Source organism: Fringilla coelebs (genome assembly GCF_963513975.1).
Source record: "Fringilla coelebs genome assembly, chromosome: 19".
In the NCBI taxonomy this organism is placed as follows: domain Eukaryota; kingdom Metazoa; phylum Chordata; class Aves; order Passeriformes; family Fringillidae; genus Fringilla; species Fringilla coelebs.
The window spans coordinates 12,947,304-12,961,851 of record NC_140045.1 but is presented as its reverse complement, the minus strand read 5'-3'; the positions used below and the strand labels follow the sequence as shown (position 1 = coordinate 12,961,851).

The 14,548-nt window shown below is 52.1% G+C and overlaps 1 protein-coding gene across 1 annotated transcript; it reads right to left on the bottom strand.

Moving 5' to 3' along the window:
- Nucleotides 1-299: 299 nt before the first annotated feature.
- On the bottom strand, nucleotides 300-12,988 carry ELAC2 (elaC ribonuclease Z 2). Its single transcript, XM_084218353.1, has 24 exons — nucleotides 12,762-12,988; nucleotides 12,644-12,694; nucleotides 12,507-12,577; nucleotides 11,228-11,292; nucleotides 10,608-10,665; nucleotides 10,069-10,137; nucleotides 9,446-9,595; nucleotides 8,892-8,950; nucleotides 8,077-8,135; nucleotides 7,917-7,989; nucleotides 7,022-7,134; nucleotides 6,383-6,481; nucleotides 6,067-6,205; nucleotides 5,905-5,990; nucleotides 4,816-4,925; nucleotides 4,456-4,552; nucleotides 4,207-4,345; nucleotides 3,462-3,500; nucleotides 3,201-3,310; nucleotides 2,688-2,787; nucleotides 2,498-2,618; nucleotides 2,223-2,301; nucleotides 1,403-1,547; nucleotides 300-811 (listed from the first exon to the last, which is right to left on the bottom strand). The coding sequence occupies exons 1-24, from the start codon at nucleotides 12,950-12,952 to the stop codon at nucleotides 569-571; spliced, it is 2,466 nt and encodes an 821-aa protein (XP_084074479.1). The 5' UTR covers nucleotides 12,953-12,988; the 3' UTR covers nucleotides 300-568.
- Between the last annotated feature and the right edge of the window lie 1,560 nt (nucleotides 12,989-14,548).

Sequence of the window (14,548 nt, the reverse complement as noted above, 5' to 3'; positions counted from 1 at the left end):
TCTTCTGAATCAAAAAACCAGCGGAGAAAACCAAAATAAAATGGGAACACCGATGTACAGATGTATTCTCACCTCTAATTAAACCTAAACCCCTACAATTGGGTCCCATTTTACTGTTAATTTTCCTCCTGTCCCCTGGGTTCTGATAGTGAAGGGAGGCATAACCAGCTGAGACATGCTCACCTTCTGGCAAACCCACAGCCCCTCCAGGGCCTCTCACACCTGATCTCTTGCAAAGGTCACACCTGCTGCTGTTACATTATCAATACATCATAGCATAAAGCCCAAAATTAAAACAGTTCAGAGAGAATTTTGGTTAAAAGAAAAATTGCCCCACGGACTCGTGAGCCCCCAGAAGAGGAGCTGTGTGGGCAGATCCTGCCTCCACAAGGACCAGTGCTGCTGACAGCCCCCTGGAGCTGCAGCCCAGGGAGATCCATGATGAGCAAGCAGACCCAGATGCCCAGGCCAGCCCCTGTCCCATGGTGCTAGCAGCACCACACGCTGCCCATGCCTGTGCAGAGCCGGGCTTCTGTCTCAGAGCAGAGCACCCTCAGCCTTGTCCCTCTCAGTTGGCTGTTTTAAGCTTCTTGTCTGGCAGTTCCTGATGGTTCTTGGCTTGTTTTCTTTTCTGGCATGCTGCTTCTGTGCTGTCCCCCCTGGTGAGTTTGTCCAGGACCAGGGCAGTCTCCTTCAGCAGCCTCATCTCCCTCTTCTCCTTCCTCTCCTCCATCTCTACAATGTCATCTGCAAACAAAGCCTTCAGGGGTGGGATCAGCTTTGGGATGGCTGGGAAGTCACCAAAACGAACCTGAAACACAAGCACACAGCTCCTGTGTGACAACTGCTGTTTGATTTTCTCACTCCCCCTACCTTTGGCCTGTGCAGGCAGCAGGGCACTGCCCCTTCCTGTGTGCAGCACCTGCCCCCAGCAGCCCTGACCTCAACGAGTTATTGATGTTTTCTTCACAGAAATGCTGTGGCCCAGTACAAATTCTGACTGACAGTGAGCTGCCCTCACTGCCATGAGCCTTTCAGCCAACTCTTGTCTGCTACAGATGTTTGCTACAGAAAGCCATTGGAGCAACTCATCAGTTGGGATGGGAATGGAAGCAAAATTAGGTTTTTTGGCTGGGAATAGCAAGCACAGACTTGAGGTGGCACGAGGCAAGTACCCAGTGTGTTAAGAGTTGGCTTTGAGGGCCATCAGCACCTGTCTCACAGCAGTGTGGGGAAAGGGTGACACAGAGTATCTGCTGCCAGCAGTTAAAGGAGCTGTTTCAGAGACTGCTCTTCAGGAGATGGAGCACTGATACAGTACAAGAGGAGCATTTAATGCATAAGCAGCAATCAAAATAACCCTGACACCGTTTCCAGGGCTGGCCCCAAGCTCCCAACTCACCCTCATGTGGTCAAAGGCAATGCCGACCCTGTCGCTGAAGTCCTCGCTGAACAGCGGGATCTTGGCGTACCTCTGGCTGAAGTGATTGAGCATGATGAACTCTGCATTCATCTTCATCCCAGTCTGGATGGCCTGCGAGGTCGTGCTGCAAAAGGAACACGTCCTGGTCACAGCCAGGCTGGCAGGCACTGCTGCTCTGCACCAAGGATCACAGCACAGCAAGGGAGCTCACGGGCACAAGCCCCTCTCCCCCTGGCAGCCTGCACTGGTGGCAATTCTGACTTCCCCACAGCCCCAGTGCAGGAATGCAGCTGTAATTGTAATTGTAAATGAGCCTTGCATTTAAGAGCTCCACAACCTGGGGACAGGCACTTGCCCCAGGGGTACCAACAGGCCCAGCTCTTGCAGTGTGCCTGGCAGGGAATGCTGAGCAGCTGCCCTTGGTCCCCCACCTTTGCCTGGGCAGCACATGGAATCCCTGGCTGCAGCGCTCTCCATGAGTTGTGGGGGTAAAACGACTCTTCCACCTCCTGAGCTTAGTCCCAGGATATAACCATGCAGAGAGTCTTTCCTTTGGTCTCTTTGTAGAGCTACCAATGTCTGCTTGAAAGCTTTCCCCATTTCTTTTGGGGCAGTTGAGAGGAGCTGTGGTGGTCTCAGGGCTGCTGCAATGACCAACACCCCATCTTCAGTACTGAGGAGCTCTGTGCACACCAGAACCTTGGACAGGACTTGGGCCCTTCATCACCAGCTCCAAGGACTACACCCAGCTGTGCACCTTTCCCTTCCTAAGGGGGACAGAGAGCAGAACACACCCCACCTGTGGGTCTTCTCTATAGCTTCCTTTTCCATGCCATCTTCCAGCGTGGCTTCGTGGATCAGCAGGTTGGCATTTTTACCTGTGCAAACAATCACAAATTCAATCTTCAGCTGAAGACTGCACTGCCCAACTGCCCACAGGAGCCCTCTTGTCCCTCCTCAGCCTTGTCTGTGTGGTAAACACAGCCCCAAAGGTTTGGGGATATCCACTTTGGATACTGACAGATGGAGACCTTTCTCCAAGAGCTTCTTCAAGCAGAGGGCTTTGTTACCTACCCATTTGCACTAAGGCCATGCAGGGCATTGTATCACCAGAATAAACTACTTTCCAGCCAGACTTGTGGATCACTGAACATGCAAAAGCATTTTTACAGTGCTGGACTTCACAGGTCTGAAACTGAACAAGGATACAAGTGTTAGACTCCAGGTCTCCCCCAGCCACAAAAGCCCCAGCTCAGGAACTCACCTCAGCCAGGTTGTAGCTCTCTAACAGAGAGCTCACAAACTCCTTGGCTTTGGGTCTGATGTTCTCACAGCCTTTCACAAGAGACTGAGAAGGAATCATTCTGGAAGGGAGGGAGGGAAGAAGAGATAATTAAGGGCAGGTACAAAACAAAACCTGATCTTCAAGCAGCTGATTTCTCCTGTTTCTCAGGCTCAGTTCAGTGCCTTGGTGGCCTGTATAACCTCTCACTTTCATTGGTGTCCCAGTAACTCACCCAATCACTTCTACCCCACTACCAAATACTCTTCCTTCTACTTGCCCAACTCCCTTTTCCTACAGCAAAGGGAAGCCTGCACATAAAGCTCTACTAAGCAGCACAGCTGAGTCCAAACCCCATCCTGCCCTCTGCAGACTGCATATCCTTGTTCTACAGGCAGTGGAAGGAGTCAGAGCCACCTCCAACAAAGGGCTGAGGGAATGGATGAGTTTGCCTTGAATAAAGACCAAGGACATTTCTCCACACAGAACACTCACTTGATGTCTCCAAGAATCTCCTCACAGTGGTTGTGGTACTCGTGCAGCCAAGGCATGATCTGCTCAGGTGCTACCAGAAACAGAGGGCTGAAATCCTGACCCAGGGCTGCCTGCAAAACCAAAGGTAGGGGGAAAAATCAGTGCTAGGTACACCCCAAATCAGAGAGGAGAAATGCTAGGGAAAGGCTGGTGCTTCTCCACTACTCTGAAGTTCCCCTCCCCTCACCCCAAGCCATTTTGAGGAGCAGAGTAACTACTCACAAAAGCTCTCCGCCGCTCCATCAGGATATTCACCAGCCCCTGCCAAGGGAACACAGAGACAGCAAGGGAGTCAGAACTGTCTGAGGTGTCAGAGGCAACAGCCACCACAGCTCAGCAAGCCCAGAGAACAGACAAGAAGGGAGGGGGGATTAGAAACACAGAGAGATTCAATAGTGCCTGGGGAATGAATGAAGAGAGGAATGCAGAGCAGGGCTGTTGCAGTAAGGTAGAAAAATCAGAGAGAAAGGCTTCATAAAATCAAGCCTGCTCTCCCAGAATCAGTGGCTGGCCTTGTCAAAGCTACCATTTTGCAAGTTCCCATGTTAATCCAATCCCTTTGTGAGCCATTTTCCTGGGTTAAAAAACAACTTGCACCTGCATCAACTGTTTTTGCACCATTAGACAGAAAAATGAAAACTTTATTTCACAAACAACTTCCCTGCACATACACACCAGGGGTTTGAGTGACCATTCCATACAGAATAACAACTTGTTTCTGACCAATAAAAGTAATTGGCAAGAAAACCACTAACCAATTGTAGTCCCACACGAGGTGTGTAAAACTGGATAAAAAGGAATTATGTGAATAAAGAATAGGCTTTTCCCACCAGGAAGAAAACGGAGTCCCATGTGATTTATTCCCATACAGGGCAGCCCACACTGCCCAGCTGGAGCTACCCAGGTAGCTCAGAACCCAAAGCTGAGAGCAGAGCTGCACAGAGCCCCTCCCCACCCCTGCACCCACCGAGTGATGATCTGTGTGCATGTGGGACACAAACACAGCCACCAGGTTGCACAGCACTTGGTCCACTTGCTCTCCATAGTGGCGGCAGAGCTGTCCAAAAGTTCCTTCTCCACAATCCAGGAGCAGGGACCTGGTAGCACTGGTGAGAGGTGACAGAGACATTTAGCAGCCACTCAGAGCTCTGAGCAGGGCCAGGCAGGGAGGGGATCTTTGGGCTGGAAGGCAGAGATCAGAGAGCCTGGGGTGTACCTGGTATTCAGCAGCGTGGAACTGACATTGCGGATTTTCATTGGGATTGCAGATCCTGTTCCCAAGAACACAATTTCAGGATAAGCACCCACATTTCCTAGAGAAAAGAGACAAAAAGGATTTGTAGGCAAATGTTCTCTGCACACTGAGCACTCAGACACCATCTAATTCACCAGCCCAGTAACTGCAGAGCCAGCATGGCCAGCACAGGCAGTTCTGCCCCCTCAGCAGCAGGTGTACAAGGGAAGGCAGAACAAGCCCCACCACTTCACAGCTTCATCTGGGCTCTGAAGCAGTGGACCCAAGAGCTCAGATCCTATTTTCCACCACACTGATCCAAGCTAAGTTGCTGATCTGTACCTGGTAGAGCAGACAGGCTCTCCTTGCACTCCTTCACACGGGTCTGGAAGTCAGGGAGATCCAAGGCCTCACTGACAAACTCATCAGGATCACAGACAGTCACAGCATCTCTGCAAAAACAGGGCACCCATCAGGATGGGGCAAGGTAGGAGCTGAAACAGCCCTTTTCAGAGCAAAGTGCCAAACTCCTGTGACAAAACAGCCGTACAACAAGGGGACAACCACTCTTTCCATTTTGAGGGGTTGGAGAAGACACATCCACCAGTGAGGTGTGTGCCAAAAAGGCCTGGTTGGGCTGAGCCAGGCACAGAAATGATCATTCCATCCAGGGGAGAAGCTCCTGCAATAGCATCCCATGCAGAGCTGCCAGGCACTAGAGGGCACTGCAAGGCAGCACAGAAGGTCCTGCAAGAGGAGCAGACACCTAAAGGGATCCAGGCATTGATGAAAAGTGTAAGAAATCTGTGACCTGGACCTGCTTCAGAGCACGTGCAGTACTACAGGTCTTCAGTTACCTCAACAGAGAAACTTCAACTCTTCCTGGCACCTGTGTCCTCCTGCTGTGCCCAACATGGACAGAAATCTGAGCCATGGTGGCTGAAATCCCCTTGCCCCTTGTGGTCCCTGACCCTTAAGGTTCTCACTGAGCAGCTTCACCTGTTTGCCCACCCAGGAGCAAAGGTAGTAATTGTTTTAGAGCTTTCAGCTTTAATGCCAGGCCTTCTAGGTCTTCAGAAGGTAAGACCCCTCCCTGGGCTCCCCAGAAACTCTTTCCCTGCCCTCATCTGCTTTGCCAGAGCCACAGCTGGGTGCCCAGCAAGAGTCAAAGCAAAGGACAAAGGACCCCAAGGCTACAGGAGTAAGGGACAGAAACAATAGTCCCAAGCACTGGCCAGGTGTTGTTTTCATTGGCTCACTCCTCCATGTGCTACACCTTGTCTGAGACTTTCAGAAGCACAGCCCTCAAAACTTCCCCCAGCACAGCCACCAGAAAGGATCTGCAGGGGATCCTGACACAGTGTCCTCCCCCACCAAAAAGCTGCTTCAGGCAAACACCCAAAACCTGGGAAGAGAAAGATTCCCACTGACCTCTGCCACTCCTGCTGTGGCCTGAGGTGGTATTTCAGGAGGCACTCCCCTCTCACGATGGGCACAGGGCACACAGCCTCTGCTTCCTGAGGGAAGAGGGTGACATGAGACACAGCCTTTGCTGAGGGCAGCAGGCACAGGGGCAAGGTGGGCCTGGATTACCTTGCTGTGGTAGGTGGTGAGCAGAGGGAAGATCTCTGGGTGGATGAGGTTCAGCTGAGTTTGGATCTTGTAGCTGCGTGGGTTGTGCACAGCAGAGGAGTTTTCATTGAGCACCAAGTGCTGAGTGCCAGGCCCAAATCTGTCAGAGGACAATAATGCTCAACAGCTTCAGCCCCACGTTAGAACTGGGCACCTGTGCACACCTGAGCCAGCAGAGCCCTCTTTTCAGAGCTCTTTACTTTGGAACAAAGATGTGCACCAGCAGAACAGGCTGCTGCCCACAGAGACAGCAGCCCAGGGAGCACAGGACACGTACCTCTGCATCCACTGCTGGTAGCGGCTGTCTCGCAGCACTGACTCGGGGGTCATGTGAATAACCAAGGCCACCTGGTGCTCAGCAGCTCCCTCCTGGTACCTGGGACACATGCAAGCAGAAAGAACCTCTGTGCTCCAGTCCATGTCCTTGGCATGCCCGCCCCTCTCCCCCTTTGGTGCTGCCAGAGATGCCCCCTGAGGCAGGCAGAGCAGGGATTTATTTTCAGAGCACGGCCCTGGAGCTCCAGGCTCTGCATCACCCAGGCCACAAGGCTCAGGCCATTTGCTGTCACCTTCACTGTCCCCCACAAGGCAGTTCCTCTCCTCCATCAGCAACAATATCTGCAGAGCCTCCAGGAGCCCAAATGCTTCTGCACAAGCCCTACAGAGTTATGTGCAGTCCAGGCTTCCAGCAGCCTCCACTGCTCCCCAGGCAGACACCAGGGCACATTCCTGCTCTGAAGGTCCCTGGGGGAAAACAGGCCCTGCCTTTCCTAAAAGCCCCAAAATGCACCACCAATCCTTTCCTGCATCTCAAACACTTTAATGGTGCCAAAGAGCTCAGACATCAGCCATGAGACACAGCACATCTGGGCTAGAACAAGAGCAAAACTCAGCACAGGTCTTCCCCGGGCCCTACCTTCGGAAGGTCTCGTTTTCACAGACAGCATCCACAAAGCCCTCGTGGGGACACTCCAGCACGAGGAACACTGGGCCAGGGTCAGTGGGGGTGCACAGCTCCTCAGGAAAGAGCTGCAGGCAGATACACAGGGGTCACAGCACGGCCAGCCTGCACACACAGCCCTTCCTGCACCTCTGTGTCCGACTCCTTCAGTCAGACAGAGCCCAGCTCAGTGCACCCAGCCAGGGCAGCTCTGGGGTCCTTTCTGCTCTCATTTCACAAAAATCCCACGTGTGTAACAGCAAATCCCAACCCTGCCCTCAGAGAAACCACAACCTAACCAAGGAGGGGAATTTCAGCAGTTTCAAGGTTCCCACAACAGAGTCAGATGGCAACAAAAGTGTAAGGGAAAAAAGGCTTTATAAAATTCTTGGGACACAAAGATGTGCTGATCCTGTCTCCCAGGTCAGGATCTTCGCTTGCAGATCACCTGGGCCATGGCCAGAGCTGGCTCTGCTTTCACTCCAGTGTTTGAGAGATGCAGACCCTGTACCCCAGAACTATTGAGTTTATTTTGATGTCAGAGGGGCAAACATGCTAAGGAGGGAGTGATGGCTACACAGGCATTCAATCCCAGATTTCAACAATGCAGGGATTAACTCCACCAGCTCACTCCTAGACCTGCACCAGCTTTGGGGAGATGAAGCAGCTCTGCCAAACAGCAAACACCCAGCCATACCCACACAGGAGCTCATTCCCTGATCAGCACCCCAACAGCCCCAGGCATGCCACACTCAGCAACAGCCTGGATGTACTGGCAGGCAAAGCATTCTGCACCAAGAACTGTCACCCTGGGAGCCCAGTGAAGGAGGGAGAGTGGCAAAGCCACAGCAGAAGCACAGGCACATCTTACCTCTTTGCCTTCAAAAGTGATGCTCTCCCCATTTTTGAGAGCTGTAATGATGGGAAGGATGGCTGGAGTTCCCCTGAGAACAAGGCCACAGGAATGTTTAGCTGCCAGCACCCACATGCCAGCTGCTACCCCGTGGCACAGGCTGGGCTCTCATACTCACACTGGCAGGCCCAGCTCCTGGGCTTTAGCTGCAAGGAATTTCCCCTTCCTTGGGTGAACCTGCGGAGTCAAACAATTATCATCCAAATTAAGAGGGCCACAAAACAAGATCGTGCTGCTAGCTTAAGAGCTTCTTCACAAACCAAGGGAGTATTTTGTCCTCTTTCAGTCCTACAGCCACTGCTCCAATTTACCCCAAAAAGGCTTTTCTGGGCTCTCTGCTTCCCAGGATCATGCTGCTGCTTCTTGCTCCCCTCTCTAGCCAAGCAAGCACGACAGCCTGCCCTCCTCTGAGGGTTAAACAAGAATGGAACCTGTATGCTCCTAACCACTGCTGGATTCTAAAAAACACCTCCAGTTTTACACATTCCTACTCATGCTACAGCAACTGACACTTGAAAAGCAGAAACACATTAGAGCTTCAAAGCCCTACTTGAAAACGCTGCCTCCACTTAAACCTCTGCAGCAAGATGACATCAGGAAACATTTCCTTACAGAGGGTGGTCAATGCCCCAAGCCTGCCAGTGTTTAAGTTAATAATCAGTTTCAAATTTTGGGCAGCCTGAAGTAGCCAAGCAGCTGGACTGGGCTCAACACTGGAAGTGTCCAAAGCCTGGCTGGATGGGGCTTGGAGCAACCTGATCTAGTGGAAGGTGTCTCTGCCCACAGGGGCATGGAATGAGATTATCTTTACGTCTCTTCCAACCCAATTCATCCTGTGGTTATAGATGATCAAGTATATCCCTTCCCCCTGAAATACTCTGTTTTATTCTCTTATGTGTTGTGTTGGTTTAGAGACCCTGTGCCCAAACTTACTTTACAAAGAAAAGCTGTCACCAGGTCAGGATGCTTCCTTACACCCTTCTGTTCATCACCTGTAAAATAAAGCAAAACTACTAAAAAATCATCATTCACTATCACTTTCCTTAAAGCCAAAACACACCAGAATTTGCCAAAGCCTTAACAGGAACATTCTCCACTTAACCTGGAGCCCAGCAGCAAAATGTTATGAACACCCAAGGCCAGAGAGGCCATGGCTTCAAATACAGGAATCCAAACTGAAGCCCAAGATTAAAAATCATCAGCCCAGCATCCACCTGTAATTAAATTACAAAGGTTGGAGCATCTACCCCTGCCAGAAGCAAACTGCTACAGGGACTAATCACACCCAAGCACCAATCATGTCCAATTTCTAGGCCTTTTAAGTTCTCTGTAACTTCTAAAGTACCAGAACACTTTCTGCTCCATGGAACCTTCCAGATGAGCTCCTCTACCAACGTCCCTTTCAGACAGTAAATGGCTCAGAGAACAAACTCCTATCCTTTGGAACCATCTCATTCAAGTTAAAAAGGCCATTCCATGTGTTTCACCTGCTTTCTTTGGGCTCTCTTTTCCTTCCTCCAAGCTCTGCTGTGCAGCTCTCGGGGATCCAGGCCCTGTGTCCCCTTTAGGGCTATTTCCACCTTGGGGAGAAGCTCCAGGACTCTGGGGGGGTGAACTTCCAGCAGCCAGTGGTTTTGCTGTCCCAAATCCAAAAAAAGTAGACAAAGATCACTCAATCCAAAACAACATAAAAGAAAAGCATGAGTAGCATTCCCTCCTCCATGGCAGTCAGGTTTAAACTGCACCAGAATACAGAGCTCTTCCCCCCAGTCCAGCTTGCCCTTGCTTTCTGCAGTCACTTATTTCAGGAGCCACCCCTCATCCAAACTGTCAAACTCTGTCAAGTCTGTGCTGCACCCTCAGTATCACATTTTGCAGCAGAAAGAATGCAGCTGGCTGAGAAAGCCAAACCCAGGGATGTTTCACAGGTCATTCCATCCACCCACACCTAAAGGAACAAGCCTGACTCAGCAGGTCTTGTTATTCAAATGAGATGCTTCTCCTGAGAAGAGCAAATTAATGAACCTCTGCTTACTCAGGCTGGCAAACAGAAGCTGCTCCTTGAACCTTCACTGTGCTTCCCCTGTCTCCCTGCAGCACCAGGGCTCACCTGTCAGAGGGATCTGGCAGACAGTCATTGTCTCATCCTTGTACTCAGGCTCTGTGTGCAACTGCACAGCTGGGAAGAGATCAAAACCCACCATGAACAAGTGCATAAGCAGAGATCCACACTTTTCAAGGATATAAATCAGGGAAGTGTCTTTGTCCTTCTTAAACACAACCTGCTGAGCATTCCCCTTCCTTTCTCTGCCCAACTGCAGACCCCAATGAACAAATAAAGTTTTAAAAGCCCATCATCCTCATGGTGCCATGACGAGCAAATTCACTGGCAGACTCTGGAAGCAAACTGCCTTCAGTGTTTTAAAACCAAATGCAGTCTGTATCAGCCTGGCAGGCCCTGAGCAGAAACAGAGCTGGAAACACTGTTGTGAGGGGTTTAACAGTGTATCAGAGAAGAAGAAATGTTTAAAACATCCTCTGAGCCGACCTAACCAGAGGCTGAGGCTGTTGCTCAGCAATGCAACCTTGGCTAGAGATGAAACAAAGTTCCAAGTTCCTTTGTTCCACATCCCTGACCCCCTCACCTACCTAAATCCATCCTTTTGAGGGGCCCAGGGAAGAGGCGGATGGCTTTCAAGTAGTTTTGCTGGAAAAGAGGAGACAGGCTGTCAGGAGGGAGCACGAGCAGTGCCATGCCAAACACCCAGTCAGACCACCCTGAGCAGCTCAGGCAGCTCTGGGCAGGCATGTGCCTCAGAAAGGGAAGGAGCCACTGTCCCCACCCCCCCAGCCCTGCAATTACTCAGCAGAAACTGCAAGGAAATGAAACCACTACAACAACGCTGAGGATTGCAAATTTCTGGTCCAGACGTGCCATTAGGCTGGCAAGGACCACACCAAAGAGGAGAGCAGAGACTGAGTTCCTATTAATGCAAAATGGGGAGGGAGCAGAAAAGAGAACAAAGATCCTCCCCTCTCCCAAAAGCTGATTTATCAGGATATGAGACTACAAGGCAGGTGCAGAAGATTGCTGCTGTCCTGTAACTGAGGAGATTTGGATTTTCAAGCCAGCCCTTTGTGCTGACACTAATTCAGAGCAGCATTTCACACCTGCACAGAGATTCCCTTCGCCACCAGCTCTCCCAGTTCCAGGGTGAGCTTTAACACTTTGAGGGTTTGCTCTGCCTTCTGCACCTTGCCATACTTACCAGCTTTGGTGGTCCCAGGAACACACACCTCTGGAGCCCTATGGCCTTCAGGGTGAGAATCATACCTAAGAGCAAGCAGAGAAACAGCTTTCTCACAGCTCCAGTGAGCACTGGTGGATCCCAAAAGATCCCTCTCTGCTCAGGACTGCTTGGCCTCTCCAGGAAGGCCAGAACTGAACCTGGACCTGAATTTTGTGGCAGTTTGAACAAGCCACTTGCCTCTACAGATGAAGAAAATACACATATTGATAAAATTATCTGGAGCAAGGCATCAGAACAGATCATTAACCTCCTCCTTTTCTTGGAGATTTCCAGAATTTTAGTGGACAAGACCCACAGCCATCTATCCTAAGCTCATCCAGCACTGAGAGCACAATGGTGCCCAAAAATTTTTGTGTGCTCCTTTAGACTCAAACCAGCCTAATCACCTCCCTGCTGGCAACACTGCTAACACCTGCTCAGGAGATTTTGGGCAGCTGAATCCAGGCATGCTGGACAGGCAGGGCCTGTCCCACCACGTGTCTGCAGAGAGTACTGAGTGCTGTGTCCAGCTCTGGGCCCTCAGTTTGGGAAGGACCTTGAGGTGCTGGAGCACATCCAGAGGAGGCACCGAGGCTGGAGAGGGGCTGGGGACACAAACCCTGTGAGGAACGTTGGAAGGAGCTGGGGGTGCTCAGCCTGGAGGAGGCTCAGAGGTGCCCTTATTGCTCTCTGCACCTTCCTGGAGGGAGGCTGCAGACAGCTGGGGTTGGTCTCTCTGACAGAACCAGAGGACACAGCCTCCAGCTACAGCAGGGAAGGTACAGGTTGGGTATCAGGAAGAAATTTTTCACTGAAAGAATAATAAAGTACTGAATGCTCTTCCCAGGGAGGAGGTGGAATCACCATCTCTGGATGTGTTTAAAAAAAGACCAGACATGGCACTGGGTGCTGTAGTCTGGCTGAGGTGTTAGGGCACAGCTTGGACCCGATAATCTTAGGGGTCTCTTCCAAGCTCATCATTCTGTGATTCTGCAGCGCCGCAGAGCCCCAGCCCAGCACCTCCTGCTCAGGAGATTTTGGGCAGCTGAAGCCAGGCATGCTGGACAGGCAGGGCCTGTCCCACCACGTGTCTGCACTGCCGCAGAGCCCCAGCCCAACGCCTCCTGCTCAGGAGATTTTGGACAAACTCTGCCGCAGAGCCCCAGCGCAGCCCAGCCCCCGGGCAGCGCTGCCGCCCTCCGGAGCGCCCCGCAAGCCGCACGGGCCCCTGGCAGTGCCGCGCCCTGCCCGCACTCACCGGGCAGCCCCCCGACGTTGGCCCAGGACACGCGGCTGAGGAAGATGCTGTCCAGGTGGGAGATCTTCAGCCTGCGGGGCACAGGGGGTGAGCGGGGCCCGCCGCGGCCCCCCGTCCCCCCGGTGTCCCACACTTACTTGTGCTCCTGCATGGCGCGCTGCGTGCCCTCGCCGCAGTTGAACAGATACCTGCGGGCACGGCGGCGTCAGGGCGGGCCCGGCCGAGCAGCCCCGCCGCCGCCGGCCCCGCACTCACCGGTTGAACTCGGAGAACACGTACACGGCGGCCCCCGCGTCGCGGCTCCCGGCCGCCACCACCTGCACGTACACGGTGTTGGGCCCCGCCAGGCCCGCGCCCGCGTTCCGCCGCCGCTCGCGGGCCCACACGTGCCGGGGCACGTCCTTGGGGCGCCGCGCCGGCCGCGCCGCCGAGGGGCCCTCGGCCATGGCCCGGGCCGCGCCGCCGGGGCCCGCCCGCCGCCACACGAGCGCGCGGCCCGGCGGCAGCGCCCGCGCCAGCGCCCACATCCGCGTGCCCGCCCCGCCCGGCGCGCCGCGGCCAATCAGCGGCGAGAAATGCCCGCGGTGGGACCGCCCCTCCGTTACGTCATGCGGGCGGGCCAATGGGGAGTGAGAACAGCGGGCGCTGCCCCGCCCCTGAGGCGCAGCTGTGCTGCCCGGCCGCGGCCACGTGACCGAGCTCTGCCGGTCGGTGTTCGGGGGATTGCGGTCCGGGCGGTTCCGTGTCCGGTCCGGCCCGTTCTGGGTCCGGTCACTGCCCGTTCTGAGTCCCGTCTGTTCGGTTCCGGGTCCGGTCCGCCCGTTCCGTGTCCGGTCCGTTCGGTCCCGTGTCCGGGGCTCTGGGGACACACCCCTGAGAGCCCTGGCCTGGCCCCCATGGGGGCGTTGAACCTCTCACAGCCCCTCTGAACCCCTGGGGATTTGTTTAGGGCAAATTTGGGAGAGAACTTTTGAAAGGGCTTTTTTAGAAAAGCAGATTTAATTGATTTTGGTTTTTTTTAACTCCCCAGTGTGCTAGATGAGTAATGCCATGATTGACAATAGACAAATATCATGTATAATAATACATATAAGACACCATAATAGACAAATATCATGTATAATAATACATATAAGACACCATAATAGACAAATATCATGTATAATACGTATATGACACAATAATAGACAAATATAACATAATAATACATATATGACATGATAATAGACAAATATCACGTATAATAATACATATATGGCACGATAATAGACAAATATCACTTATAATAATACATATATGACACGATAATAGACAAATATAATGTATAATTATACATAAATGACATGATAATAGACAAATATCACTTATAATACATATATGACATGATAATAGACAAATATCATGTATATGTAGGTTAAGAAAAGTTTTATAGATTTATAGTTATCATAAAGGGACAGCCGGGGTTGGGACATCTGGGAGGGTCAGATTGTTGCTATGGCAACAGCTGAGTTCCAATCATGATTTAATGATCTCCACCACTGGGCAGTGAGGAAGGAATTGATGGACAGAACTTTGGGAGGGGTTAAAGGTTAAAAAGGAAAAAACCTCCATTGTGTGGGTGAGCACGTGGTGGGGGGAATCCTCTGCTCCCCATATTTTCTCTATTCACTCTTCTGTTGTATTTTTGATGAGGTTCAATAAACTTTTCTGAAATGCTGAAAAGCGAGTTCCCATTTCTCCCAGCAGGCTCCCCCATCCCTGCTGCTCCTCTCCCACAGGAGCCTGCTCAGGACCTGCCAGCTGCAGTGATAGCATCAGCCGTGCCTCCAGGGAGATTTAAAAGCAATATTGGCGACTAAATAAGAGCAAAATTCATCAGGCCTCAGAAATACTTGAATGTAGAACGATTTCAGGGAGCCAACAGCAAGGTGTAACTAAGGGAGCTTCATTAAAGAAGAGTTTACTTTTCTTATCTGCCATCTGCCCCAGCCCCCCGGGCCTGTGTCTGCTGTGTGGATAAGCCTGCTCCCTGCAGAGCCCCA